Source organism: Scleropages formosus, chromosome 23 (assembly GCF_900964775.1).
Source record: "Scleropages formosus chromosome 23, fSclFor1.1, whole genome shotgun sequence".
In the NCBI taxonomy this organism is placed as follows: domain Eukaryota; kingdom Metazoa; phylum Chordata; class Actinopteri; order Osteoglossiformes; family Osteoglossidae; genus Scleropages; species Scleropages formosus.
The window spans coordinates 7,961,724-7,988,898 of NC_041828.1; the positions used below are offsets into that span (position 1 = coordinate 7,961,724).

The following is a 27,175-nucleotide window of genomic DNA, read 5'->3' on the forward strand; positions in this document are numbered from 1 at the left end:
AAACCACCGCGGTCAGAACATGATCATTATTCCCACAGTGTTTCTGAAAGAACAGCTAACTGATACCATAAACTTTCCCTACATGCCGACATTTTGGGCGACGCCATCGTGCACTTGCCCGCGCTTATTTACTTGTAATTTTTCTCACGAGGACGATTCCATTTTCTCCGTCGTTGCGCGACAGGGGTGCAAATGCAAACTTGCCGATCACAAATAACCAAGCAGCTGAAGAGAAAGACAAAATCCGCGATTTTTAACAGACATTTTGATATTATTAATATTATATTTTTCACTGTGTGAGTAACCCGAAGTCAAATGAGCGAATTATTAGAAAAACAGAGTTGCGTTCCTGAAACGGGAGCCCCCCAGTCTTGACGCGGTTATTGGACCCTTCCAATGAGGTTGGCGAAAACTGTGGGAGAAGACGCTTTTTTCGCTGTCGATTACGCTTCGACGGGCTGTTCGTGTCTGTACTCAACGAGCAGAAAAAACAGAGACTAAAACAAAGAAAAGTTTTATAGGGTAGAGAGTGACTAATTTATTCTGCTATTTTAATTGTTTTAGAAATGGTAAGTGTTTGGGCTATAATGTGCTGCTTTTATATTATTATTAATGATGAACTTAATGATTAAGCTCCCCGAAACGCGGGATTTCGTAAACTAACTGCCCAAATTTGACCTTCCCCAGGAAAACTTTCCGTCTGGTTTGGGTTAGTTTATTAAGAATTATTTTCGTGAAGAATTAGTATTAATTGGACGTATCGAAAAATAGTCGTCTTTCGATTGTAGGGCAAAGGTTGTTTGTTCAGTTGACAAGCCGTTACTTGATTTCCTCGCAAACTTGCTGCACCTGTCCCTTCAGGCGACGCTAAAAAGATCAGAATATTATCTAAACATAAAGTGATATTTATAACTGGGAGCTACATCTAGCTGTCCACATTAAATTGAATTGTTCGCTTTTTCGTGACTGACTCACTGGTTCGCTGTGGGGAAATAAATCGTGAAAAGTTCACTCGCCAAACAAAGGTGAGAGAAAAATACTTAAGACTATTTTTTTACTACTTCTAAAGTAGTTACATTTGTGTTTTCAGGTTCAATAAAATGTCGTGAAGTGGTGGGTTTTCGGGTGAATGTTTCGTGTTCATCTACAGACACCTACGTACAGGTGGTCCCCGACTTACGACGGCGTTACGTTGCGATGGACCAATCGTAATCGGCCTTGCCGCCTTCATCCTGGGTAGCCAATTACCTCGAGTTTCTCCTCAAGAGTAATTGTCCTCTTCTTCCCACCACCCCACTAGTAGTAGAGACAGATGGGTATTTCTGTGAAATTATCATGGATGCACAAAACCCAATGTGGGGGGGATCTGTATAGCGACCGTCTTACAGACTGGGAAATGCGGATTGCTGCCCAGCAGCGCGAGAGTATGGAACCACAGATGAAAGGGAAAAAAATCCAAATTTGAACTGAATCTCTATGGCCAGCTCACCATCATAAAGTGGGAAAAAAAATCGTAAATTGAGGGGCATCTGTATAAGCTACCTGATCACCAAAGGGTGTTTTTTTTAAAGAAAAAAAAAAGGTAAATTACTTGTAATTATGTGTAAAAACGGGCAAATAAGTCTGAACCAAATGAACTCGTTGCCCATTTTCCAAGGCAATGTGGTGGAGTAGTGGAGGCAGGGTGGGTTCAGATGTCTGTACTGAAGTCATTTCCTGTCAATAACTGTATGCCCAATGCAGGGTCCCAGTGGTCTGGAGCCTATTCCTGTGAACCATTGGGGTACAAGGCAGGGCACACCCTGCATGGTATGGCAGTCCATCGCAGGGCGATCAGTTTAGACTCACTCATTGACCTGAAGATGCCAAACCTGTTGTTGACCATTGCTTCTGGCGCCTGACAAATTCCCATTGACCATGGGTAATGACCACAATGAATAATTCAGTCAAATGGATCTAGAGTACTGAACACTAAAAGGTTTAATTTATTTTTTTTAAAATTTGTATTGAAATATTGCCATATATTTGTGGTTCACATTCATTAGAATGGCAAATTTGTCCATTTTCCTTTTACTTCAACTGATGCTTTTCTTGAATGCAACAGGCAGTGTTGGGTAAAAACGGTTGCTGTCTGTAAGGCTTTGCCACTTTTACTGGAGCAAATCGGTGCAAGTACCTTGATTGAGGCTTCAGCAGTGGGGGTGAAGACTGGAACCTCAAGCTTTTTTCAGTGGATCTCTAACCGCTATGCCACCTGCTGGCACCGTTACATGAATAATTGCTTTTGTTAGTCCTTCCACTGAAATTAAGGTTAAATTGCATTTTTCCCCTCTGCCAGGAAGTACAGAGACCCAAAAACGGGTGTCAGGCGTCACCGTCGGTGAAACTGTCAAATGGGTACATTTTGCCTGAAGGTAAAATGACACCCAACACACTCTTTGTTGGAGGAATTGATATGAAGGTAAGAAAATGCTGAAATATCTTATATCCATCTCTGTAGAGGCGAGGCATTATATTTTAATTGTGATCTTAGGTTGATGAGAATGAAATCAAGGACTTCTTTGCAAGATATGGTCCTGTGAAGGAGGTCAAGATAATCACCTACCGTGGAGGCATATGCAAGGGGTGAGTTCTGAGCTCTCACAAATTTGCCTTTTCAGCAACCTATTGAAGTTTTTTTTCTTTATTCTCTTGTATAGTCTTGATGAACAGTGGTCTGGACTGTTTATAAACATTTTAATTTTTGCGTGTTTAATATTTTGTGCCGAGTTAGTCCATTTCTTCTCGTTCAAGGTACGGCTTTGTGTCTTTCAATGAGGATGTGGATATTCAAACCATTGTTGAAGTAAGATCACTTCCAAAATGTCCGTGAAGCTGCGGATGAAAATTCGTACGCGTGATGTGTGTGACTTGCGTATTTTGTCCTTTCTGTAGCAGCAGATAAGTTTCAAAGGGAGAAAGCTGAAGTTGGGCCCAGCCATCATGAAGGAGCGAAGCTCACGTGAGTGTGTCTCCCTGTTGTTTTTTTCTCGCAATGTGTTGTATGTTACGAATGTTTGTTACAAATTGAGAGATGTTTATACACCCATCTCTTTTTAGCAGTAAAACACAGAACAGCAGTGTGGTACCATATTAGTTCAGTTCTGCAGTGTTTAAAGCTCATATCTAGTTTCTTCTCAGTGTTACTGAACACTAAGATGAGGAACATCGTGTGTTGGATGAATGTTGTGCAAGAATTGGACAGCAGTTCATATTGAATAGGAGTTTTGTGGAGTGAAGGTATTTTCATGCATTTTAATTTAATGTAGCTTGACATTTTTAAAAATTTCTTCTCCTGAGGTGCGCTTGTATCCACTACAGGTTTGGTCCAGTCTCACATGGTAGGACCCTCACCCTGGGTCAGCCCACCCCCCTACCTGTACTGCAGCTGCTGTACACAAATGGGCGGAAATGTGCCACAGCCCACAGGCATCCTGAATGGAAGCAGTCAGTATATCCAGGTAGTGCTTCTGCCACCTGGCTCCGCAAAGCAGACCTCCAAAGTGGATTTTCTTAATAGCCACTTGGCACATAGTAGGGTTAGTGTTCTGTAGCAGTGGAAGTGTATTGCTTTCAAAGAGTTGCTGGATTTCGACTGCTTAAGGATGCTTCGTAGGCGGCTGTTACCATAGCGGTTACAGCCCTTACCTTTTGCTCAAAAGACCCAGGATTGAATCCCCACTGCTGCTGTAGTACCTCTGAGCCCTCAATGAATAGAGGAAAAAAATTAGCCAATTGTGAACATGTAACTGGAAAGTAGTTCAGTATACAAACTTTGCATTGTAAGTTGCCTTGGATAAAAGGATGAAATTAATATTTTTAAATATGTCATTTGCCTGGTGACACAGAACTGCAGGACATCTATAATCGTAAGGTTTAAATTCTGGTTATGTAGAACCTTTTGCTCAAAACAGGCTGTTTTTTCAAAACCACTTCATTCTGAATAGAATTTTTGGTGTGTATTATGAATTTGAACATGGGGACCCCCCCCCATCCGCCCCTTCTTGGTGTTCAAACATGAATATTGCAAGAATGCTCCTTAGACGGAACATCAATTTGCTGTTAGTTTTGCTCAATCTCTGAAGGCCTCTTCTCCTCAGCCATATCCATACTCCAACCTCCCGGGTGTGATGATCCCTCAGATGCCCATGAGCTACTCACAGCAGACTGCCTACGCATACCAGGTAAACTCCTGGCTGTTTCTGGCCTGCCTCACAAACTTGGCAAGGACACTTGCATGCACCATAAAACATTTGCCTTACAGGGCTCAGACATGTGACCCTGTTTGTGTTCAAAAGTTGCCCAAGGCCATGTGATCATAACCTATTAAGCATGCAGCAGGGAGGTTAATCTCTGAGCATATGGCAGCAGGAGGAAGTGCCATAAAAAAAGATTTCATCAACGGGGACTTAATTTGCACCTTAGCATGTGTTGCTTTTTAAACCAAGAACAAGTGTTATTTAACATTCATTATTAGCCTGTCAGGTATATTCAGGAATTTTATGTTAAGTTTCATATAACTTCCTGATCACAACTATTTTTAAGCAAGGTGTGTAATGTTTTGTTAGCCTTCTGGGTATTTAAATTAAAGATTATTTGTGTAAATTTTCATCTGAGGTAGTGAGTATGTATTGGAATACCCCCCGACTCAGTCACCTCTTCTCCAATATAAGTTTATGGTGGTCTAGAGCGTAACCCAGGAAAGAATGTGCAGCAGGGCACACGGGGCAGTTCAATCACAAGTTTACCTGGAACGTGTCTTCGGACTGTGGGAGGGAACTGGAGCACCTGGGAAAAACCCATACAAACATGGGGAGGACATCATGTAATTTGCACACAGACTAAGATGGGATTTAAACTTAGTTGAACCTGTAGTGCTACCCAGTCTTGCAGATTCTCATTGAAAATACTGTGTTGTGGGTGTATACCGGTATAAGGTGTTTAATAGCCTTTTTCCGTTTCAGTATGCTTCTCCACAATGGACTGGGGAGCAGATGACCCGACACGTCAATCAGGTTAGAGGCTCCCTTTTAGTTGCGTTTCAGCACTCCCTTTACTTGTATGGGGCTGAACAAAATACTGAAAATACAGGTTGAAAAACAGCTAGTCTCTGAAGTCAGTCACAAAGCAGGTACATAAGTGGCCCATTACACTGAATGCTAATTACCAGTATGTGTCAGCTATAAATGGCCTGAAATCAACACTTAAACGTGTAACATCAGAGTGGTTGAAAAGAGTAGAAACGATCCCGAGTTGTTGCTTAGTCACAGCTGTGGCACTGGGAAGTCTGATGTAGTTGGCACTTTCAAACAAGGAGAAACCTCTTAGGGTTTGAGGGGGTATCAGAAACCATGGATAAAAATAGTTTACAACCAGGCATAAATGACTGAAACTTCTTTTATAAGGGTCAAATTGTCCCAATTTAAACACTTGACTCTTAAACAATGGTGTAAGTTTTGTAGAACTTGTATTTCTTCTACAGTTGTTCACACATTTTGCGTTGAAGTCCAGCGCAACAAAATGCACAATCTTGAGTCATATACATGAAGGCTAGCACTCTGCAAGTGGTAAAATGATCTGAGTGCGGTCTGTTCTACATTTGAATTGTTTGTAATAATCCAGTTTCTCTCTTAAACTTGATGGTGTATCACTAGTCATATAGGCAGTGTTTCTTTGGAGTTGTGGGCCATTATATGGCTATGCAGAGAAACAAAATCCACAAGTCACCTGAAGTCCTCTGGTGCAAACATTTCCTCACAATGGTTGATTTCAAGACAACCTCACCACACACACAGATGGCAAGTGGTTTCGCAAACACCAGAATGAAGCATCAGCTATACACTCAATGTGTGTTTATAATGTCACTGAACCTTAGTGGCAAGTTTTAGATTTTGCTATACCTTTTGTCTTTAAAAAGAATGAGAATTTTGGTGGTGGTGATGGTCATCTACATGATATTGCTGTTTCCACTACTGTGTTCACTTCATTTGTACAGGGGTGAGTCTTAATTATGTAGTTTTACAGTGAATGCAAGTAAAATGATCAGTTAAGTCACTGTTTAAAGTGGAAAATATTCCAAACTGAATGGTAACACATGAGTATGTGGAGATTTCATTACTTAATACATTTACATTTATTCACTTAGATGCTTTTTTCCCCCAAAGTCACTTAGAACAGATACTATGTAGTACTACTAGTCCACACACCTTATTCACCAAGGTGACTTACACTGCTAGATACACTACTTACAATGATTTTGATTGCTTCATCTGTGAAATTTAATTGTGAAGTATGGTTAATGTTCTACTGAGATTTAAAATGGTACAATATTAATTACGCTGAAAAAACCTGTACACTTGAGGCATGATAAATGTTCGACTTCCCTGGAAAGCATAATTGCAGTTTCATGTTTGAACTAAAGTTTAGGTTATTACACATGCATTATAATGAAAGTGGTGGTGTTTGGTTTGTCTTTAGGTTTGTTATTGACATGACACCCTCTGAGATTTCTCAGCTTTTAGTAAATTGTGCAGGCTTTCACAGAATCTTGTTGGCATTTCTAATTTAAAGTTTCCTCAGCTCACATTGCTGCCACTTGAGGGCAATGTTGGTTAAAATTAAACACCACCGTTTTTCAATGACTTGCAGTGTAATCAGGTTTGCAGCACTAGGTATGGATTTTTTTTCTAACATTTGCTATATAATCTGAAAAGTAATGTGCTATATTGATTGTGCTTGTGAGTTTTCTCTGCTAGTTCTTCCCCCCATAATTAATTTTTCTTTCCACTGGTTAGCCTATGCATGTGAAGTTGGTTCTTGTCCACCTACGACTTTTAGTATAAGTTCTGTTTAGCTTGCTCACATCCATGTACTGTTTCCAGAACTTGGTAGACTGTGGAGTCCAGACACTGCTGACACTACTGTAATCCAGGCCCTTTATTGCTCTGAGGCAAGTATCTATTTACTGCTTTTATTGAGCTTTACTGAAATTGTGCTGGGCTGAGATCCCCCCCCCCCAGTCTTGGGTAATTGTGTTCATATGAGCTGCTTTTGTTAAAAGAACACCAGCATTCAACTGTCAGATCAGTTGATAAAACAATCCATACTGCATGAAAGTTCCCAATCTCTCTAGCAAAGGTATTTCCACAATCACATAACCATTTCTGTTAAGTTCATATTTTTGCTGTTGACTGGAAATATGTAGGGCATCAGAGTGAAGTAAAGTGGTGCTTTGCTTAACGTTTAGCATTTAAGTTTAATAGATCTCATTACTATCATGTCGTTGGCATCACTGTTGGCTGCACCTGGAAATGAGATGGCTTTTCTGCTTGTTTAGGCAGTGATTGATTAAAACAGTTTACCTAACATAAGTGCATTAAATTACTTTCAGATAATTCAAATGTATTTTTTTTGGTGTGATGTTGGACATGCCAAACTTTGTTTTTGGCTTGCACATTTTCTCATTAATCTGTCCTGATGATGGCTGTTTTATGGTAACCTTCCACAACCAATGTCTTCTATTTTACAGGGAGCAGGTGCCTAACCTGGCTAAAAAGCCTCTGTCCCCGTCTCCCCCCAGTTGTATCCAGGGGAAACCATGCAGACTTCTTCGTTTCTAGGATGCTCGTCTGGAGCATCCTGACATGCTGAGGTGAGGTGTGCCACTACAGGATTGGCTCAAGCTGGTTTCGACATTAAACCCAGAGATGGCACACCGGGGTTTTTATTTCCAGCTGGGGCTTTTAAAGAGCCTCACATATGCTGTGCCATTAGCAGGAAGATGTCACGGTTTGCCTGTCTTCAATTTGTGGTTTGTTTCCTACCTTTAAAGACTTTTAAAAACTCGTCTTTGTGGTATTTATTTTTGTCTTTGAAACTCTCTCGTGCTCAGTTATGCATTTGGTATGGTCTTGGAATGATGCCGATCTGAAATTATTTTGTTAAACTCTGCTTCTTGGGGGGATAAAGATTTTTGAAAACAATTACTCAGACTGTAAAAGCATACTGCAGTTTCACTTGTTTGCAGCGTTTCAGTTGGCAAGTATGTGTGGTAGCCAGCAGCTCTCATTATATTATACATTGCAAATCACTAGATTTGTGTATGGTACCAACTTTGACATTTCTTATGGAGCTCTTGTGCCGCTGATCAAACATGCTTTGATTTTGGTTTTGTCAGATACAAATTATGGCCTGTTGTATAAAGGACAAATCATTGCAACCATTTTACACTTGACTGTTTTTGGTGCATTTTAATACAGCTACCCTTGTGGGTGAAATACTGTCATATGATGCTTTGTTTTGACCCACTTTGAGATAAAGATAACACAATCTGTTCAATTTGACAGTTTTGTTCTTACATTTTCTTGCACATTTTGTAATCACCACTTTATGTGTTTTACACTTAAATGGTGTTGGGCTCAATTTAATTAGCCAGAGTTGAAGTTTGGTTTCAGTGAGTTTGTTTTGGTTATGTGAGAAGATGAGTATGTACCTGGAAAAGTTTGTCTTCTATTTGACTGAGCTAGTCACTATGTTTACAGGTACATCTGCTGGCTCCATAGGAAAAGTACCTTTTTACTGAGGGGGGTGGGGTTTAAAAAAAAAAAAAATAGAAATGCAGTATCAAGTAGCAAGGCATGAAATTGTGAAGTCTTTTTTTTTGTAATTAGCAGGTAGCCTTTAACTTTAGTGTTTTGCATTTGTCATATGTAGCATTTGGAGCTGATGTTGAGCTGGCTTATCGTTCTGCATTGTATCTTTTGCCCAGGGAAGCGTTTCTTAGGAGTTTTGCCCACGCTTGTTCATTGGGGGGTAACAGAGCATATTGTCCCTTTCATGTTATGGTTTGAATTATAACTTGAGTTATTCACATTCATGTTAGCTATTTTTGCTTTAAAAAGAAATTGCAATAAAGTTGTTTTTGCAGGAAGTATTTTTCCTGAGAAGTGTTAAGGCATCAATTGTAATCAGACTTTGTAATTGTATTAAAATCAATTCAAACGAGTTGGTTTTTTTGAAACCCCCTCCCACACAACCACATATCTGGTAAAGGTCAAAATATAAGATTCAGCATCCCAGTATTAAATAAAGATGGTGATGGCAGATCCTGGACTGGGGGTTCAATCATTTTACATTTCCTCCCACAAATTTATTTCACGTAAATTGAAGACTAAATTGCCTTTACTGTCTGTGTCAGTTGTCCTGTAGTCTCTCATCCATGGTACCTTATGCTTTCAGGATTGACTCATGGAGAATTATTTTTTTTAGAAGAGGGAAAAGCTGGTTTAGGCACAAAGTATAGCAACCATGCCTCTAAAGTTTTGGTTAGTTAATTTACTGAAAACTCTAATCTCCCATGTCTCTTCCGACGGAGGTGCTATGATCTTGAATTTGTGTGAAATGGCTTTCAGTTGCACGAAAGATCACCAAGGCTCCCAGTGTCGTCCTCCAACGTCTGCTTTGCATAGGTGGCCAGGTGTCGTGCAGACGTTCATCCCTGCAGCCGGCTGCCCCCATTGCAGGCAGACCTTGCTGAATTATGCATATGTCTCGTCTGTGCTTTATAAAATATACATTTGTGTACAGACTTAATCTTCAGCCTGAGCCCCCTGGCTGGTGATGCCTGTAGGTGTGGTACGGTGCCAGCTCCTGGGTCCCATGTTTGCCTTTTCTTTTTGTCCATCCACTGTTGCTGTACCCTCAGCACTCATGTCCCCTGTTCTCCCTCCTCTTACACGGTTGGCTCTTTGTCTCCTGTGCTCTGTCGGCCGGCAGCCACGTCCCATCCCCGGATGGCGCTCGGTCCACCCGGCTCTCCTGCGCCCTTTGCTGTTGAGGAGCGAGAACCTGGGGTCCATCTGTTATCGATGACCTTGTAAAGGGTAGCGGTGGTCTCCCACAGGCATATGGTGCAAGGTGAGGTACGCCCTGGAAGGCACAGCACTCCCAGAAGACTGGGAGGAAATAGGAGCAGCTCAAGCAACCCCAGGCGCGCTGAGGAGGACCAGGCACATTCGATGCAGAGAGAGCGGGCTTGAACTCGCATCTGGAAGGGTAGCCCAGGAAGAGACAGCAGGGCTGTGAAAGTCCTGTGTTTTTGGACCCTGATGTTTGGCCAAAGGGAAATGCACACGTTTGTGTGAATGTACATGTACGTATAAAGAGGTTCTTGTTCCATTGACTGAAGTCCGACAGGTATTGAGTTCTCCGCTGCCCCTCCCCGCTCGTGTAGCCACTCGGTCCCGTTTCCCCCCTCCTCCCCTTCGCCGCTGCCCAGGCTGGACCGGTACCTGGGGCCGAGGGGCGGGGACGCGAGCGGAGGGCTTTCGAGCTCGCAGCAGGGGGAGAGGCTGCAGGGATGTCAGAGGATGTGGTTTTCGCGGGCTTGCAGAAGAAGCGCAGCGCGCGGGCATACTTCGAGCGTGACCTAACCGAAGAGAGGAGGCGGAGAGTATTCGCTGAAGGATACTGGGACTAATAACAGCCGCCGCAGACGAGTCTCCCTGAGGTAAAGGCTGGAAGAAAGCGGTCGCCGGATGTGTGCGTACTGAGCGGCTGCCGGACTCGCAGTGTGGTCGACGTCTCGTCCCGACCCCTTCACCCGAACTCGGAGCAGCCCGAACAGGTACCCCAGACCTACTTCGCCTGGGCTCATTGAACACGGACGGAATGTTTGTGCGACACCGGCAGGCGTCCGCTTTCCAAGAGTTAGCCGGTTTAGTCGCTTCATGTTGAATTGCATTTTTCGTTTTCTTTGAAAGCGAGTACAGCCGTAATTCTTGTACTGGCGGTGCACCTTTGTTCGGGTGGAATTTGCATAAGAGCCGCTATGGAAAGGATTATAAAATGATTCGCTTTTTCTGATTTCCTGACATGTTCTGGGCAGGTGTCGATTTACGAATTTGTGAGCCTGTCGGTGTCAGCGCGAGCACGTGCGCGTGACCGCCCGCGGCCGCGGCAGGAACGAGGAGCGGGAAGCACGCGGTTTGTCCCGATACGCGCGCGCGAGCTGGAACCGCGAAAGCTTCCCCTCCCGAGCTGGTGAAGCAAGGACGGTTACGGACGCATTACACACCTTTTCTAGGCAACTCGCCTTTAATACAACTGTGAACATTGTGAAGTGTGGCGACATCATCATAATGAGAGCTTCGCACATAGTTTCAGAATGTTTTTAACCGCTTTATATGTATATATAAACATCTCTGCGGTCAGTCTCTGCAAATTTCTGCAGAGTTAGTCTGTTTCGTGCAGGCGGCAAATGTTTGGGGCATCTTTTAAATCATACTTTAACGGTTGTCTTTGAGCTTTTTCTTCACACTAAATTCAGAAGTTATTTCCAAGAAGCTTGTCGAGATTCCTGTGAGCTGCTTTTTCCGTTAAGCGACGGTTAGTCTGTGCTCTGTGGTAATCTGTAGCTGTCATAAAGTAACTGTTTCAATCCGTGTATGGTATGGAGCTACTCGTGTAATGATGTACACTTATAATTTGACTGTACTCAAGAATCTCGTGTCTACATTCAGATCTCTCCTTGTAATGTACTTTTTCCCTGTTGTTCTTTGAGATGTACGTTCCTTTGGAGAGAAGCCTGTGCTAAAATGAATACAGTAAATGTATTTGTGCAATAATTTTTCCTACTAACTTCAACATGTGGCCTTTTCCAGTGCTTTCAAGCGCTGACATTAGTTTGGCTAAAACCTATATTGAAAAGCTGCCATCCTCAGCTTCCAAGGCTTCAACTGTTCATTAAAATCACATATGAAACGAGAGAAAGATTTCCATCAGGTTTTTACAAGGAATGTGGTGTGTCTCAGCTACACTTAAAGGGGGGGGAGCATGCACTACAGGTGATACCTCAGGTGATCACGTCCTCGTGAGAGATGTCAATATTGCACCTGGAAGGAGGTGGCTCTTTGTCCTCTATTGGTAAGAAAAGGTAGGACTTTGGATTCAGCTCTTTCTGCACATTCTGGTCCTGCTGTTACTGGTATAAATTATATATAGCAGGTGTGTATTTTGTGTAAAGGTTTTCTGATTAAGCCTAGTAAAGCCTGGAATAAGAAACGTCTAACATGGAGTTTTGCATATTTGTTTTTCATATTATTCTTACCTGTGATTAAAAGGGCACAATCTCAGCTAATCAGCATAATGGATGATGCTTTTATCAGAACAATTACAGGTGTTATGCTTATAGCCAGGTATTTTACTGTAGCAATTCAGGATAGAGTACCTTACTGATATGTACCACATTTGGGTGGGGAGGGTGACATTTAGTGTACACATCCACACTCTTAATCAGTACACCATAGTCTGATTAAAATAGTCTAAACATTATTTTTAAATGTTTATTTCACATCATTCCATGGGAGTTGCCAGTCTAGTTCAACATACAGAATTTTTATTTTTATATTTAAATTTATTTAGCCCATAGAGTAACTTTTAAGTAAAGATGGAGTAAAGAAGAGACTGTAGCTTTATACCATGTAATGTGGTGGAGTATTTATTGCCCCAATGGCAGTAATGTATTTTTTGCATCTTGACAATATGAACAGGATTCATTGTGATTGATTTGAGGGTGGCCCTTGTCATGGTCCTTACTACCAATAGCATAGAAGAATGTGAAAAAGTAGAGAAGCATACCATGGATCTGTTTATACTTCCATTCACTGTGTTTTCTTTTCATCTGGCAAACAGATCATCTTTTTTTTTCCCAGAAATTAATTGTAGTTTTATGTTGAGAACCACAGGACAATATGATGTTATGGTAAACTCACAACTGTGTGTGATTGCTAATCTACATAATGTTTGTGCTTGTTTTTATTCCTAGTACTGTTTTTTTTTTTTTTTTTGAGTTCTCTACATTTCAGTTCTTTCCAAAAGTCTTGCCATTTACTCAAAACCTGCCTCTCTCATATTCAAAACCAGAGTTAAGTGGCAAGGCCACAGAAGAAAAATAATGGCAAGAAAGGGATGGTGGTAGGGAAAGAATGAATAGAGAAAAATTTCAGGAGATGGGATAAATAAAGGAATGAGCCAACAGGGGAGGAGAGAAAACCAGAGGAGTGTTGGCAGGAAGGAGAAATGAAAATGAAGCTGTCTTCCTTCTCAGTTGACATGTTCCACAGGAAGTGGTTGTTTTCATCAAGCAGCAGCATTTTTCCTTTAACGGTCCGTCAGTTGGAGGCTTAAGATGCTCACTGTAGATCTATTTGCAGTGTCTTTGTCTGTCTGCACACTTTTATTCTGGCATTTACAGAAATGCACACATCATAGCTTGTGGTGTAAGAGTGAAAGGAACACCCTATTTAAAGTATTTTTACTGTAATTTGTTTGCTGTTTGTGCTACAAAAAAAGCAGTTGAGTTCTCAGATAAGTGGCCCTTCAAGGGCAAAACTAATATCTTTAGAATGTACAGTAAATTAACATTTCTATGTTAAATTATCGTTAACATCTGCTTTTCTGACAGCTTTAATCTGTCTGTTCCCATGCTTTGTTCCTTTTGGGGGCTGATATGAAATGCTATTTACATTTATTCATTTAGCTGATGTTTTTCTCCAAAGCAACTTACAGTGTTAAGGTTACAATTAATTTAGCTGGGTAATTTTACTGGAGCAATTTAAGGTAAGTACCCTGCTCAAGGGTACTACACCCAGAGGTGGGGATTAAACCTGCAATCTTTGGAGTTAAAGGCAGCAACTCTAACCACTATGCTACCAGCTGTCTCATGTACTTCTGTCATCCAGGCTATTTGAGGTTCTTACTGCTGTTGTGCCACCCTTGCCATTGCCCCACCCTCCCCTCACCCACGGAGGAGGAGAATTGAACCTGTAGACCCAAATTTTGGTCTGCCTGGCTTTGGGGCAAAAAGAGAGTCTACCATTCCTTCAGCTGCCACCTTGCATTTTCAGATTTGATCTAAATATACCCTTCTCAACATCTCACCTTCCTTAGTGTCTCTGTAAGATGAGCACATGAAGCTTTCTACTTCAACCTCCCACCATCTTGCACTCCACTTTTTTCCCTCCTCCCAAGTCACTAGATAACAAAGTGGGCCACCTGGCAGACAGATACACACACCCCTGTTGACCAAAGCAGTTAATTTTTAAAATAAAAAATTAAAAAAGGTAAGTACTTTGTTTTTGTTACTTCTTACAAGTCTTTCAAAATTAAAAGTGATTAGTATTTCTACTTGTAAATAATTTGTGCTCTTTTATATTGTAGCAGAATAAAATGAGGTCATGAATCTATTTCTGATTTCAGTTTACCATAAAATCCCAGGAAGCCAGCTCCTCTTGTTTAGAACATAATTCTCTAGGATTGCTTAGCTAATACCATTCTGTATTGACTGATAAACAGCACCTTGCTTGATAGAAAAAGGAACTACTAAACAAAGTAATATTTTAAGTAAACGTTACATGAGACTATAAAGTGTTCAGAAAGAGGGTATAAATGTGTCTTTACGTCATCTGAAAAATTTCTCGCTATCAGCTACGGAAAGGAATGAAAACAGTCCAAAATACCTGTTTTCACATGTTGCTCGGTTCGATTTTAATGTCTCATCCATATTAAATATCCTGTTCAGCTCCTGGGTCATTTGGTTTAAAACAAGATCTGTAATCTATTGGTTATAGTTTAACCAACAGAAATGAACATGTGGTTCTCATTAAGATCAACTAGTGTATACACAAAAGACTTTGTTTATAAATTAACACTGATGTTTATAAATTTTATGCATGGCAAAATTCCCATGTAAGTTGGATTTTATTCATCTTTATAAACTGTAACTTTTATAAATATTTATTAGTGTCATTTGTCACCAGGGCTTTCTCTTACTACAAGCAGCAAAGTTAAAGTCACCACCTCGGTCAAATGCTGCATGTGACTTATCGTAGTTTCTAATTAGAGTCTGTTAGAACCGTGAATTTTGTGAAATTGACTTCCTATCTTTTCATTCCACGTGTTCAACCTTGCTAATGGCATTTGGCTCAATCTCATCTTCTCGAGCTGGTCAATTGCTGGGATCGGCACGGTGTAATCAGACGTGAACACAACAAAGTGCTTGGATCGTCAGCCAGTCCCTAGGTTTAATCAGGTGTACACAATGGTATATTACCCGCCACGGCTGGAGCCAGTTGAACTGTCACAGCGGATTAATGTGGGAAAACCATGCCAGTGGCCTTTCTGGGGCTCCATTTGCTGCTGTTTCATTTTCCTTTTTGCTAATTTAATCCTAGGAGGGACAGGTTTAGACCTCCATGAAGTGTGAAACCAACATATGCGGTTTTATTTTCTGAGAGCTTTATCAATTAAATCTGTCTACGTTATTTTATTAGTGTTTTTTTGTACAGAAACGTGTTACTCACCTGTCCGGGGAGAAGCGGAGGCTTTCCATTTCATGTCATCTTTGGGTTTCGTGTTCTTATAATTTACACTTATGTATTTAGCAGAGACTTGTCTCCAATGCGACTTCCAGCCCACACACCTTATTCACCAGGGTGACTTACACTGCTAGATACACTACTTACAATGGGTTGCTGATCCATACATCAGTGGAACACTCTGTCACTCACACTATGGGGGAACCTGAACAGCATGTCTTTGGACTGTGGGAGGAAACCAGAGCAGCCGGAGGAAACCCATGCAGAAACAAGGAGAACATACACACTCCACACAGATTGAGCAGGGATCAAACCCACATCCTCTCGCACCATCCAGGCACTGTGAGACAACAGCATTACTCGCTGTGCCACCATGCTGCCCTAGGGCTTTGATTAATTGTGTTGGATTTTGAAGGGAGCCATTTAAGGAAGGCAGTGCCTAGATGTGCTCCAGGATTACTCGCCCCACAGCCTTCAAGCTCAAGGAAATGTGTTCTGAAGGAGGCAGAGTGCATATATGTGTCTTTTTAAAAAAGAAAAAAGTACAGACCACTGGTAGAATTCAGACCATTCAGACCTGCTGTATCCTTCTTCCATACAGGTGAAATGGGCTGTGGACTGCCCAAACTGAAGCGGTCAGAGGACAACAGCCCAGGGAAAATCTACTCCACCCTTAAGCGGCCGCAGGTACAGACCAAGATCGGAGTGGTCTACGCCTACCGTTTCCTAGATTTTCTCTTGGGCACAGAAGGTGGGTCATCCCTTCCAAGTACTAGACGCATTCCAAACATCACCAGTTTCCATTTTAAATAATGTAAACACGCTCTTACTGATTTAATTTAAAATTTATTTTTATTTACACAAGCATTTAATCATCTAAATGTTACTGTATGTAGTATGCAGTATAATTGTTCTTTAGTTTACATTTACAACTTTGGTTTACAGTATGAGAAGGGAGGTTTAGATAACTTTAAAATTTATGGTTCCTGTCATCAACAAAAAGAAGCAAATCTAACTTATTCTTATGACATGTATAGTTGTGTTATAACTCCATTTGTAACACTCGTGGTTTAAACAGCTTAATGTTGTTATTATTTTAAACAAGTCCGTTCTTAAAACTGGACCTCAGACTGCTGTGCACCCTCATGATATGATGGTATTCATTTGTGTCAAAGATGTCCTGGAACTCAAGTTTGACCATATTCCCTTAGTTCCCACTTCAAAAAGGTAGATGAACTAATAAGATTGATGGAACAGCCATCATAAGCCTGAGTTTTTGTTAGTCAAGGACTACCTGTACTTACTCAAAGAGCAAGTATAGGTAGTCCTGGTAGTTTGCGTAGTGACTAATACATGACTGTAGGTGAAAAATGGGTGAATAGTGCTCTCTTCCAGGTGTGTTGCTATCTGATGAAGATTTCAGAAAGAGTCTAGACTTATTCAGAGATTTAAAGTACATCTAAACAAATCCCTCTCTGTTAGGCCCTCGAGGTAGAGGCCTGTTTGCAGTTTTTAACTATAATAAGCATTCTTGCCACTTGCGCCAGTACAGGAGATGTGACATCAGTCGGTGTTAATGAGAAGCATAATCACCAGTCCCTCTTTCAACGCCTTATATTTGATCTGGATGTTATGAGAAATGCTAATGGGAATCCTCTCAAATCTCTCTCTTTCTAACACAAGGGTAGAGGCTTCTCTGCCCTCAGAGCACTGGCCTCTGCTTTGGCAATTGCCTTGAGATGTCATGTTTACAATTAGTCAACTCTAGTGATTTCACCAGCTTCCTAGCACTCAAACTTATGCCCCACATTCACAATTTGAGAACCCAAACTACTAATTACCACTCTTCTACTCTCACACTGGTGTGCTTTACTTTTCATTCATATATATCAAAATACTAAAGCCAAATCATGCTACATTAATGTAGAACAGAATAACTGCATGTGGTACAGGAGTACAGCTGCACCCTGTTGAATCAGAACTGTTTTGTCCTGCACATATGCTTCTACTGTCCTTTTTTTTACCTTTTGGGAAAAAGATTTTTTCTTATTAAACCTGTAAGTACATAATATAAAGCTACTCCAAACTATTTCATTTGCTGCGTCTTCTGCCAATGGATCTAAGGCGACAAAACTTCATCAAAGCATATTAAAATTCATAGAAATCATTACTTGCTTCGTTGTTTTCTCTGCACCATACACTTTGATCATTTATATGTGAAACACTTTGGGTTCTCATATTTCACTGAATTGACATAGTTGCTCATTGACGGTGAAGTCAGCATCATAGTGATAGCCAGGATGCTTTCTTGGTTTTTTTTGTGGTTTTTGACAGACAACAGAAGCTTGTGTTTGGCTACATGATTTTCTAGACTTATGGGGACACTTTTAATGTAAAATGCCGATGATTATACTTCTTTTTTTTTTTAGTGCTGTGTTATTTTAATTTTTTTGTATATTCGAGTTTTTTTGGTGAGAGGTTAGATTTTTTTTTTTTTATTGTATTAAAGTGTGTCACTGTGACATCAGTACTATGATATGTAAACAAATATGTGTCTGTGTGTGTGGGAATGTGTGCATGTTTGTGTAATTCTTTAAGGATTATCCATTTGTTTGTGAAGACTGGGACAACAGTTTTTGAGAACAGGGGATTTATGCAGCATTTCTTGCCGGCTGTCCCAAAGGGTAGGTGACATTGAAAAGAATTCATGGTCAGATTCGTGGTTTAATTTAATTCTGCTGCCATTAATGATATTATTGTGGCCAGAAGGCAGCAGCATGCATACTGCAGTATTTTTGTTTAGGCCCTCACTGCTTTTAGAATGATGTCAGCTTCCAGTAACAGTTGCTTGCCGTTAGTTCAAGTCATTTTGTGATTGAATGTATACTTGGCTCTAATGTCCCTGGCGTTGGGTACATTATTTCTCATTTAGTTTTGCAGATGCCTTTACGCCTTTCTGCTGCTGGTATTTACTGGATTCATTTCAGTACCTTGTTAAAACTGCAGTATGAGGGTCTCTGCTGGGATTTGAATTCACCAAATAGATGTAGTATCCTTACTTAACTTTGGTGGAATGCAGATTGTTAGCTGAAACTACACTATTTTTAGAAACAACACTGTATTTTTTGTGTTTATTAACACACAAATCAGTTCCAGTCAACAAGCTAATATATATGTTGACCAAGCAACATACCTCTTTAGATGAAATAATAGCAGTGCTGCTGTTAAGATGAAATTCTTCAGTTTTTAGATTTAAAAAAATATATAAGCTTATAAAATATGTCATTTAGAAAGTCTTCTCTCCACATACACTCATCCCCGTTATCTGGTCTCACATTATCAGATTTTTTTTATGTATTATTAATACCACTTATTAATTGATCTGAATTTTCCTGTATTGACTTTGTTGTGTAGACTACTTTTGAAAACTGATGCCAAGTGGCTGTGTAAGAGACACTGTGAGATTCAATGTATTGTGAGAGCTGTACACTCAGTTGTGTTTTGGTACATTTGCTTCGATAACCGCGCGCAATTCAGAAAAGTTTTTCGGGCATGCACAATTTAAAAAAAAAAAAAAAAATGTGTATGATATTTTTTAAAAAAATGCTCAGCAGACATGTGTGATTTAAAAAGCTTAATGGATGTGATCAAATGAACTAAATAATACAATCCACTTTATTCTTGCTGTGTAGCACTTTATGCTGAAGGCAGACTGAGGGCACTTTGACCAATTACAGATTAAACAAATGATAAATGACTGATCAACATGTATCACACAAATTTATAAAATTTAAAAGAATGTAATTAATTAGTATTCTAATTTAATGTGTTTCACAACATTTACATTATGACAAGTTATCATTTAGGGTGATTTTGGGGTGAAACTAGGATGGGCGTGGAACAAACTGGAATTTTTCCCAAGACCCATTCAGAATTATTTATCATCTTAGTGTAAGAGGTAAATTGTTATTCTGTGTTATTGCTCAACATTCTTCCTCACTATTGCATATATTAAAACATCTGTGAAAAAAGAGGAACCCCCAGCCTGGGTACCTGGTGCTTAAAACATTATGGTATAACAACTAATTTTATTAGAAAAGCAGGTGAGAACATAGTAGACTTATCGTTGCTTTGGTTTGATCTGACAAATGCCATGGCTTCATACTACACAAACTGGTGAAGATATGAGTGTAGCACCACGTTTCAAGCAAGAAAAAAGGTCTCATTCTGGGTCACTACAGTGATTTTTGGTGTGAGAGACAAGACGAGAGGGCCTGTAGAAGGCAAGATAAGTGCAGGTTGTATTGTATTTGTGACCCTGTTTGCTCTGGCCATGAATCATCCACCTGTCAGAGCTTTTATGAATGACTTGGTGACGACAATGTGTGTCCAAAGAAGTTGGTGGATTTTTCAGGGATTGAAAAGCTAATCATGTGGGCTGGAATGAGTTTCAAGCCATCAATGCCCAGGTCTAGGAAGGCAACTGAGATTTCTAGCCTCCATCTCAGAGACATTACTAAGACTAGACATTGTGTTGCTGACTGAAGCTTCTAAACAAGTTGTCTTGTTGGAGTTTACAGTTACTTGAGAAGAATGCATGGAGGAGGCTACGTAGAGGAAGAAAATCAAATACAAGAACCTGGTAGAACACTGATGTTTAAAAGTTGAGAATAAGGAGCATGTCTGTAGAAGCATGTTGACCACTATATAGGGCTTAGAGTGTATTGGGGATCACAGGCAATTGTTGGGGGGGTTATTAAAGCTGATGCTAAGGCTGGGGATCAGGGGAGGTAAGCAATGGGTTAAAGGTAGCACTACTTGGACACAGGGTGGGATCTGATCAACCCTGGTTAGGAATGCCTGGATGAGGGTTTGTGATGTTTAAAGACCCAAAACACCCTATGACCCCAGGTTACATCATTTGTGATGTGTCCAGGTGCATCTCAAGGAGTGTTTGTATGTGTATACATACATATATACGTATACACACACACTTGCACTTTGTTGCGAACATCTGTGTAATTTTTTTTTTGAAGATACGAACTTATCCAAGTTTACCTTTGATTGCATTTTCCTCACTATTTTCTAAAATGTCTCTTGCGGAGCAAAAATGGTCTGCATTTCCACTTTCCACCATTAGTTGACAGCAAAATGCATTTTATATATATATAATTAAACAAGTTGTACTATTTCTCTCCATGCAGATGGATACATGAAAAGATTTGATAAAGGATTAGCGCTATTAGGCATGTTGCACATCTTACTAAATCAAAGCAAGAAAGCCTCTGCTGACATGGTCTTCATCAACAGGAAACTGAGAAGTCAGTACAGTTCCTTCCTCTCGGTGCCTACACATCTGATGCATGAAGGTTGCTTCTGGGCCTCTCTGCACCGAGACCAGTGTCTTGAGGAAATGAATCTCAATTCTTTGTGTTGTAAAGTATTTCTTCTTTGAGACTTTGTGTGGTCATATTCATGGTCTCCATGGTGACTGGCTGCAGAACACAAGGGTGGGGGGTCAGGAGGAGCAAAAAAAAAAACAATTGGTCTTTTTCTAAATTGTTCTTTTGTGGTTCTTGCTTTTACCAGTTTTATTTCCTTGCTCATGTACAATATTTTGTCAGCATTTGCTTTGTAGAAGCGGTTTTGAAACATTTGCTTTTTGTTTGATTTGTACCCTAGCTGCGTTTAAGTCCTTTAATTGTACTTTCCTTCATAGTTGCATCTATGGTTATACTGATAGTAAATCCCTTTTCTATTTCAAAAGTGTGACTGAATGCATTGAAAATGGTTTTCTTGCTACTGCTGGTAGACTTGAGTGAGGCAAACTATTTCTGTAAGCCAACATTTGGCTGTGTGAGATTGTGCCACTGACTGCATGCTAATATCACAATCTGTTAAACTCTCCATCTGAAATGTTGATTTTTATAGTTTATTTCTGAGTTAAGCCCTGCCCACCTTCAAGCAACCTGTTCTGTATTATCTTACTATAAGTTAGCAGTTAGCAAAGGTGGGTGGCAGTTACATAAATAAGTTGTAGGGCCAACCCCTGTATTGTGTTCATTTATTCTTCTGTTCTGGTTTAATACTGTGATCCTGGAATGACTGGGTGCTAGGCTAGAAGTGGTACTCTCTGGATGGACACAGTCCATCGTAGCCCATACCTTGTAATGGAAATGACACATTACAGGTTTAGGTAAATGTTGTCAATGGCCTTCCAACACTTATCCCCTCTTCAGTTGCAACTATTTATTTGAAAATTATTTTTCGTGGGATGTAGCTTTCTAGTCCCATTAAGATCTGTTTCATTATTAGTAGACATTCTAAACTACACATTTTTAAGGTAAGAACTGAGAATAAGTTCCACTTAAAAGCAGCACTTCTTTGATTTCATTTAAAGAAGTATGTTACTTAGTCAACATAAATTAGCTTATTGATTGAAAATGATTTCTTGGATCTTCTGGTGCAGCATAGGTTTAAGAAACAAAAACTTGAAACTGAAAATAACGCTTCAAACATTGTGGCTTATGTACAGAATGCATAAGGTAGCGTACAAATAACCCACCTCTGTGTAATTCTGATTGGCTGCATTGCTGGAGACAAACCCACACCTCAGAATTGCTTGCTACTTGTTCAGACCAGCGGGTCTGTCTAAAAGCACCTAGTAACAACTTTTTTTATTTATAGGATTGGTTTTCCCTTTAAGAATAGCTGATGTTTTTAACCACAGCCTAGGAGCCCAAGAACATGCTAATAGGAGGTTGCCATGACGATCCCCACTTGTCACACAACGTCACTCCCACACAATTTATCAGGGCAGCAAGGTTTGAGAGGAGGTGGGAAAACACATTGTGAAAAGTGTGACTCTATTAAACTGTCATATTGGACTACAAGATACACTGTTGTAATCTGGTGATATGAGGGTGACATTTAATTTTCACCACAGGTTAGGGTGATCCATTTTCAACAAAATATCAATATTAGTGTATTGTCCATATGAGATGTTGTAAATGAATCATGCTTCTTTCGAGCTACAGAAATTAACTTGCTCAACCCTTTATTTGCATTGATTAACCTTTCCAAAATAAAAACGTTTCCCCAAATTTTAAATTCATGGTGTTAGTAGCTTTCAGTAGCTTCTTTGAGACCTCAGTCTTGGTTATTTTGAACTATATTCAAACTATAGTGGTATTACATCTGCAGCTTGTATACATCTTTCAGGGAACCTCTCTTCGTACTTGGTATTAATATCTGTCTCTGCAGGCAGCACTCGTTAGCATTCCTGTCGCTCCTCCTTTGGCAGTATTTGTACTGAATGTCACCTCCTACCCTGTGGCTGACCTACTACTTGCACTGTTACAGTAGTGCCATAGAATTATGATTTTACTTTCAGTAGAATGGCTTGTCTACCACATTATTATTTATGCTTTATGCTGCACTGATTGGAGGTGCATAGATCAGGAGAGGTCAGCTGGGGTCATTGTTATTTAGTATTCACCAGCACTGACAAATGCAGGCGTGTACAACCAGGCTTTCTAATGTGAAACCTGGGTTACAGTGGGTGTCTTTCTAATCTTTGCTGGAGTTGCCTTCCCATGTCTATATCTATTGTTGCAGTTAAAAATATTGAAAGACCAGTATAAAATTACATTTGTGTGTTGTCACTTCTTTTTTTTAGACCCATACTGAAACCATACTAAAGTGTTTTTTTTTAATATTAGAAATTTGGCAGCTAATACATTTAATATTTATCCTGGCCTGCCCAACCCCCCCAGATCAGTGTGGTAGTCTTATGGAAGTGCTGAGTGGTTTCTGGGTTTGTGGAGACAGAAGAGCCATGAAGATTTATGCTCATAGAAAATATATTTTTACATGAGATGGAAATTTCTCATTTTTACTTTTGTGTTACTGTGGTGTAAGTTGACTACATTTTGCTGTCACACAAAACCACAAGGCACCGTTGGATATATAAGGTGCTTTATTTTCATTACATTAATTTCATCACCTCAAGTTTACAGATGCATCAGTTTTTTTACATTGTTAGATATCAGAGACCCTGGGAAAACCAGCTTTTATTGTACAAAAAGTCTAATCTTGTGTTTAATGACCTTGCATGAAACAAACTGATTTGCTTTTGTTTCCCAGAAAACACAAGAAATTAGATTTGTACTGATTGAATGTCAGTGGTATAAACCAAAAGTACCTCCTTGGTGAACAATACTAACTAACCAACAAACCAATATCAACAACTCCTTGTCCTGAGTGGGGTTCCAGCAAGCCAGAGCTTATCCCGGAAACACAGGGCACAAGGCTGAACGGGGAGGGAAAACATTCTGGATGGTGCGCCAGTCCGTTGCAGGGCACCTCAAGCCAGACTCGAACCCTGGACCTGTAGAAACCGGCCAAACCCACTGCGCCACCATCCCCCCACGAACAACACCACAAAGTTATTTGTTTCATGACTGTTCCTCACCCATTTCCAAGAATATGGAACAACAACATTGCAGTGTTCTGAGTTATTTGTGCCTGTTATCTTAATCACATCATGCAGTCTTTCCGTTGAATGCTATGATTTCATTTAGCAAATCCAATCCAAAAGTCAGAAAACTGTCACATAAGATTAGTAACATCCAGAAAAATATTAGTGTTGATAAGCCCATCCACTGTTAACTTGAATGGTGTCAGTCAGTCAGTATGAAGGCAAAGGTTGTCCATAGTAGGTGCACTTCTACAAATAGAAAATCTAAATACTTAGTATATATATTTCCCTTCAGTAACCTGCATGGATACAGTTGAATATAATTGTATGCATATTATGTACATATATTCAGAATGACCTTGTCTTGGTGGCACTTTACCACTACTATGCCAAACCCCTTTCCTCAAGCTGTCTCCTAGCAACACTGACAATGCTTGTGTCTCCGAGTTCTGGTCAATCATATCCAATGCTGAAAGATTTATTGTTTTATTGAGGAAGGTTGGCAGTCAAAAAACCTTTTTCTGCAGTCATTACTGACCTCTGCTTTTTCAGATGTATCCATTTCAAAAATTCAGATTGACGTCCTACTCTTTTTGTAGAATTCCTGCAGTTTTATCAGTAGTTTATAAAGCAGGAGACTCTTTTTTTTCTGTCAGTAATTTTGTCTGGTGAGGCCAAAAAGAAAACATTTTGATATTCAGGCGTCCCAAAGAAAACATTTACTGCTACAATTTTATTTGAAGTCAAACAGACTACGGAAGGCAACAGTTCTGTGATAACTGTACCCTTCATTTCTAGTGATTTATGAACCAGGACCCTGTCTTTTTTTTTTTTATTATTTTAAAAAAATTGTATTTCAGTTAGTCTATTAATACATTCTTTCTTTAATTTGTCTCTAGTTTCTTGCTGACTAGCCTTTACTGAGGGTTTACAAATGGGCCATCAATTTGTTTGCCTTGGGTTGTTCTGTTGCAGTCATATAGATCAACTGAGAATGGCATAGTTGTCACCCAGAACCATAGAAGTCTTTCTGTCCTTAAACTAGCACATCACCACCACCACCTGCAGGAGCACAGATAATCCTGGTCTCTGGAAAGATATTTGATCTTACTCCCTTTCTCTGGCTGTCAGTGACAGTCATCTGTCGCTGCAAGCCAACAATCACCTAAATCGTTATCAGGCTCCCTCCAACCTAGATCCGGGGTACCTTGGAATTTCTGCAAAGGGAAACGGCCTGCAGCTGTGTTTAGGCCCACAGCAAACCACCTGGTAACTCTGAGCTCCTCCAAGAACATAAAAATATCTTAACAGTGGAGGAATCATTTGACTGAAACAGCCTTCGTGTCCCACTATTTATTATTAGTCATGTTATAGGAGAAGAGGCACATTTTTCTCTCTCCATTAGTCATAGATAAAGTGGCTCGTGTTGGATTAAATTTTTCCGATTGTTTTTCTCGGCATCCCTTAGGCCACGTAGATATTCTGCTATACCTATAAAACATGCAGTTATTTCAGGAAAAAAAGTACAGCGCCAACTGTGTATGGAGATGGAGAGTTGGAAGGACAGATTGCAGGTTATTTTAACACCTTTTTTAGCATCATTTGAGCTAATTTATTCCTGGTGTTTTTTCCTTCCCTCAAGGTTCAGGCAAATAAGTTTGAAAGGCACCACCATCCCCCAACCCCATCTCACCCACATGCACAACATTGAATGGAGAGCTGACAAATCTTTCTCATCTCTGCTCACTTATTTTGAATAAACTTGTACTGTATTTGCCTTTTTATCATGGACAAGAGTGTTGATGTAGGGGATGCTTTCCTGAAGGTCCAATAGTCTCCCACAAACTCCCAGCAATGTAGGTTCTGTATCATGTCTGAACATTATAAGTCAATCTCAGTCTAACCTGTGCCAGTCTGTGTACTTTCAAAACTCATCTTTACTTTTGCTTTTTCAGAGAACGGTCTTCTCTCCAGTGTCTCTACAACTAAGCATTGCCCCCACTAGTCTGGCTTCTTCGAGGACTTAGGGATCTGAGCCAAATGAAAACGGGTGTCCATGGCAGAACACCACTGATCAAGTAGATCCATAGATCTTTCCAGTCTACCCCCCCATGTTCCAAAACGGTGTCCATACAATTCAGTTTCCTAAGGAGGCACTATCTTGCAAAAACCACTGTGCTGCAACTCCAACTTCCACTTGGAGTTTCAACTGTGATTACAGCTTATAAAGCAATAAGTTAATTGCAACAGTTCACACAGGCCCTGTGGGTATTTTCCCAGGGGTTGTTATGGAAGCTGCTCCCCATTTATTAATCTGGATCGCCCATAATGCAAGTTCAAGCAGGCTGCATGGTAAGCATGGCATGTGGAGAATGGTGAATACCACAGGCTGCCCTTGGGTGAGAAGGAAAAGGCAGGCGTGTGCAGAATGGGCAAGTACTGTGAGCTGCTGCAAAAGCGAGAAAAAGCGATTACTTGGCGAATGGCAAATATTACTCTATGCTGAAAGGCTCGGGCAAAGAAAATGACTACTCAGAGAAAGGCAAACAGGAGTTGATGATTTAGAGGAAGAAGGAGACTGCACTCTGTGAAATCAAAAGGGAAATACCAGCGCTCCTGGATTGATTCAAGACTGTAGATATTTTGATACAGAATGGCAGATGAATGGGTATCTCCAGTCAATTATTTTTTTCCTGGCAGCAAAAGCTTTATCAGAAAATGACAAAATGACAAATTTTTGTCTTGGTGTCATTGAATAATTTGTGTTTTTATTCTTGATGCAGTATTCTATTTTTGCCTCCAGAAACTCCATCTTTTTACCCATATCAATATAATACACTATCCCTTTGATTGAACTGAAAAGGAAATTTTACTGTGTTAATGTTATTGAGCCTTTATTGAAGGACATGTTTCTGTGTGTGAATTGTTAAAGGGCAGGTGGCCTTGAAGTTGCGGTAAAATCTGCATACTAAAATTTCCTTCAGCACAAAGTCCAAATGTTTGTGTTCTCTGATTTAAATATGGTGTAAACATTTTTTCATTATTATTTTTTTCTTTTAACAAGAAATTAGCCAAACGGCATTGGTTTCAAAACCATTAAAAGCTGCTGTTGCTTGTTCAGTAGCTTAAATGTGGACTTTTAAAGTACATTCGCAAGGCTTTAGGATCTGTTTTGCTGACTCTTTCACTCCTGCTTGTATGACCACACACCTTAGCCTGTGGTGTTCCTGCCTCAGAGATGCTGCCTATACTGTTCTCTTTGTTTCAAGTTAAATCCCTGCAC

The 27,175-nt window shown here is 40.2% G+C and overlaps 2 protein-coding genes across 3 annotated transcripts in view; both read left to right on the forward strand.

Moving 5' to 3' along the window:
* The first annotated feature begins 412 nt into the window (after positions 1-412).
* dazl (deleted in azoospermia-like) lies at positions 413-8,968 on the forward strand. 2 transcript variants are annotated; one of them, XM_018750237.2, is made up of 10 exons: positions 413-569; positions 2,339-2,461; positions 2,534-2,625; positions 2,794-2,845; positions 2,935-3,001; positions 3,361-3,500; positions 4,140-4,223; positions 5,004-5,054; positions 6,921-6,988; positions 7,568-8,968. In XM_018750237.2, exons 1-9 carry the CDS (start codon positions 567-569, stop codon positions 6,963-6,965), a joined length of 657 nt encoding a protein of 218 aa, XP_018605753.1. In that variant the 5' UTR covers positions 413-566; the 3' UTR covers positions 6,966-6,988; positions 7,568-8,968. The 2 variants fall into 2 exon arrangements, with proteins under 2 accessions (XP_018605753.1, XP_018605754.1); XM_018750238.2 differs by having other exon boundaries at positions 2,938-3,001.
* A 1,550-nt stretch (positions 8,969-10,518) lies between these two features.
* rftn1a (raftlin, lipid raft linker 1a) overlaps positions 10,519-27,175 on the forward strand; it is a 32,663-nt gene continuing 16,006 nt past the window's right edge. The window contains exons 1-2 of the mRNA XM_018750340.2: positions 10,519-10,663; positions 16,015-16,164. Of these exons, the coding sequence (XP_018605856.1) occupies positions 16,020-16,164 (145 nt within the window). The 5' untranslated portion in view covers positions 10,519-10,663; positions 16,015-16,019. The remainder of the gene's footprint in view (positions 10,664-16,014; positions 16,165-27,175) is intronic.

Excerpts from the sequence above, each read along its gene's own strand:
- dazl (XM_018750237.2), top strand. Across the intron at positions 4,224-5,003 it reads AGACTGCCTACGCATACCAG|TATGCTTCTCCACAATGGAC; the intron begins GTAAACTCCTGG and ends TTTCCGTTTCAG. Across the intron at positions 5,055-6,920 it reads TGACCCGACACGTCAATCAG|AACTTGGTAGACTGTGGAGT; the intron begins GTTAGAGGCTCC and ends TACTGTTTCCAG.